Source organism: Aplysia californica, unplaced genomic scaffold, assembly GCF_000002075.1.
Source record: "Aplysia californica isolate F4 #8 unplaced genomic scaffold, AplCal3.0 scaffold00204, whole genome shotgun sequence".
NCBI classification, from domain to species: domain Eukaryota; kingdom Metazoa; phylum Mollusca; class Gastropoda; order Aplysiida; family Aplysiidae; genus Aplysia; species Aplysia californica.
The window spans coordinates 602,971-604,972 of record NW_004797474.1 but is presented as its reverse complement, the minus strand read 5'-3'; the positions used below and the strand labels follow the sequence as shown (position 1 = coordinate 604,972).

The window sequence follows — 2,002 nt, the reverse complement described above, 5'->3', positions numbered from 1 at the left end:
TGTGTGTGTGTGTGTGTATGTGCATGTATTAATCAATCCACGTGTGCATGTGATGAGTTTACCTAAATGAAGTACAGCCTCCTTTATAATTACCATTTAAAAAAACATTGGCATACAAAGCAAAAGACACCGCCTACTAACCCTGGTGTTGTTCCCACAGTCAGTGAAGCGACCAATCAGAGGGATGATAAACAGGCTGCTGACGCCGCAGACCACACCATGGACAGAGACCAGGTACATGGGGACACCCAGGTACTGGAGGCTGTGGAGTCGCCACGAACGACAGAAAATGGGTTAATAAGTGGAGCCTTCAGACCTTTTGTCAAAATACCGCAAGGTTGACTGAAAGGTGAGACCTCTAGAATTGACGTTCGAATCCTGTAGAACTGAGCCTGCGAGTGGTTGGCGGTGCTCTGGTGTGGTTTGACTCTTTTTCCGATAAAATATGTATCGTTCCTATCTCTCCTCCTTATTTGTGTTTGTTACTCTTTTGTAACACCTCCAATCTTGGGTACTTCTTTGACCTTAATGTGTTGCAAGAGCCGTAAAACTCGTGCTAAAACTAAAATAAGAACTGAGCTAAGTGAGTGGAGTGAATGGAAACAACAAAAGTTTTTAAATGGCAAGCAGGAAATTCGAAAACAAAAATAATTGAAGACGTTTTACGTCCCCATCGACGCTATTTAGATCATTTAGGAGGTGGGCTGTTTCGATCAGGTGTGCTACGGCCATCCCGGGCTGAGAAGGATACATCTCAGCAGAAAGACCCAGGTATTCGAATAAAATGCTCTTTTCTTTCTTTCTGTCCCTGGCTTCCTCCGGAGTCAGATATGTGGCGACTTCTTTGAGTTTGGTCCATATCACATTTGATCCAGATCGGGTATTGTCTTGTTCTCCCCACTTGTAAATCTAACTTGGGTCTCTTGCGTGCGACAGTGAAGCCCTCAACTTCTCAATCACAGACGCCGGTAGATTGACTCACATAAAAAAGAAGTGGGTGAAATATACCCCCCCCCCCCCAAAAAAAAACCCAGACCTGTGCATACAAACGAAAACAACTTGCTTGATCCTGCGGGAGATATTTCTTTGTTTTAGTAAGTGTTTTACGGCATTTGCAACATAATAAGGCCATACAAGAGCCGAAGATTATAGGTGTTACAAGAGAGTAACAAGCACAAAAAAGGAGGAGGGGAGATAAAGACAAGAGACGTTTGATAGGAAAGAAGAAGCAAACCATACCAGAGCACCCGACAACCACCCACTGAGATTTCTTTTTCAGGGAGATGTTAAAAGAACCAATATAACACCTTAACAGATTCAAATGATAACACACCATTGTTCATTTTTGTGGTGTGTGCTTTTTCTATTTCCTTTTTTTATCGACAGTAAACGTGACTTTCTCAGTGACTTGCAACATGTGGCACCCGTCTAACAGCTATTACCATGTGACACTGATTGACATTTCCGCGTGACAGCGTTTCAGTTCCCTGACCATTTGACCTAGAAGACCGGTTGGGGGAGGGTGTGGAGGGGGAAAAAGTGAAGATTAGGTTAAGTAATAGATATTTACCCCCCCACACACACACACATACACACACTGACACGTACCAAAATTGGAATTTGAGTTTGAGTAAAAAGGAGCTTTATCTGCACAATTAGTCTGGGGAAAAAATAAGACAGACAAAGACCGTAATAACAGTAAGAAAGTAAAGAAGTAGGATCTACCAGTGACATCCACGAACCACCCGCTCCACCACAGCGACACAGTTTAAATCATTTAGGAGGCGGTAGAGAGAGGGGGGAGGAGAGGGAGAGAGAGAGAGAGAGAGAGAGAGAGAGAGAGAGAGACAGAGAGAGACAGAGAGACAGAGAGACAGGGAGAGAGAGACAGAGAGACAGAGAGAGAGGTAGAAAGAGTCGTACAGAAGACACGCGTGTTGAGAGAACGATAACAACCTACCTGAGGATTCCGTAGATGGCTTGGAAAGCCACAATCAATTCC

The 2,002-nt window shown here is 44.0% G+C and overlaps 1 protein-coding gene across 2 annotated transcripts in view; it reads right to left on the bottom strand.

The window, feature by feature from the left end:
- The window catches only part of LOC101848820, a 48,351-nt gene that overhangs the window by 8,652 nt on the left and 37,697 nt on the right, over nt 1-2,002 (bottom strand). For both annotated transcript variants that reach the window (XM_005099166.3, XM_005099169.3), the window contains exon 3: nt 142-262. In XM_005099166.3, coding sequence (XP_005099223.1) covers nt 142-262 — 121 coding nt within the window. The remainder of the gene's footprint in view (nt 1-141; nt 263-2,002) is intronic.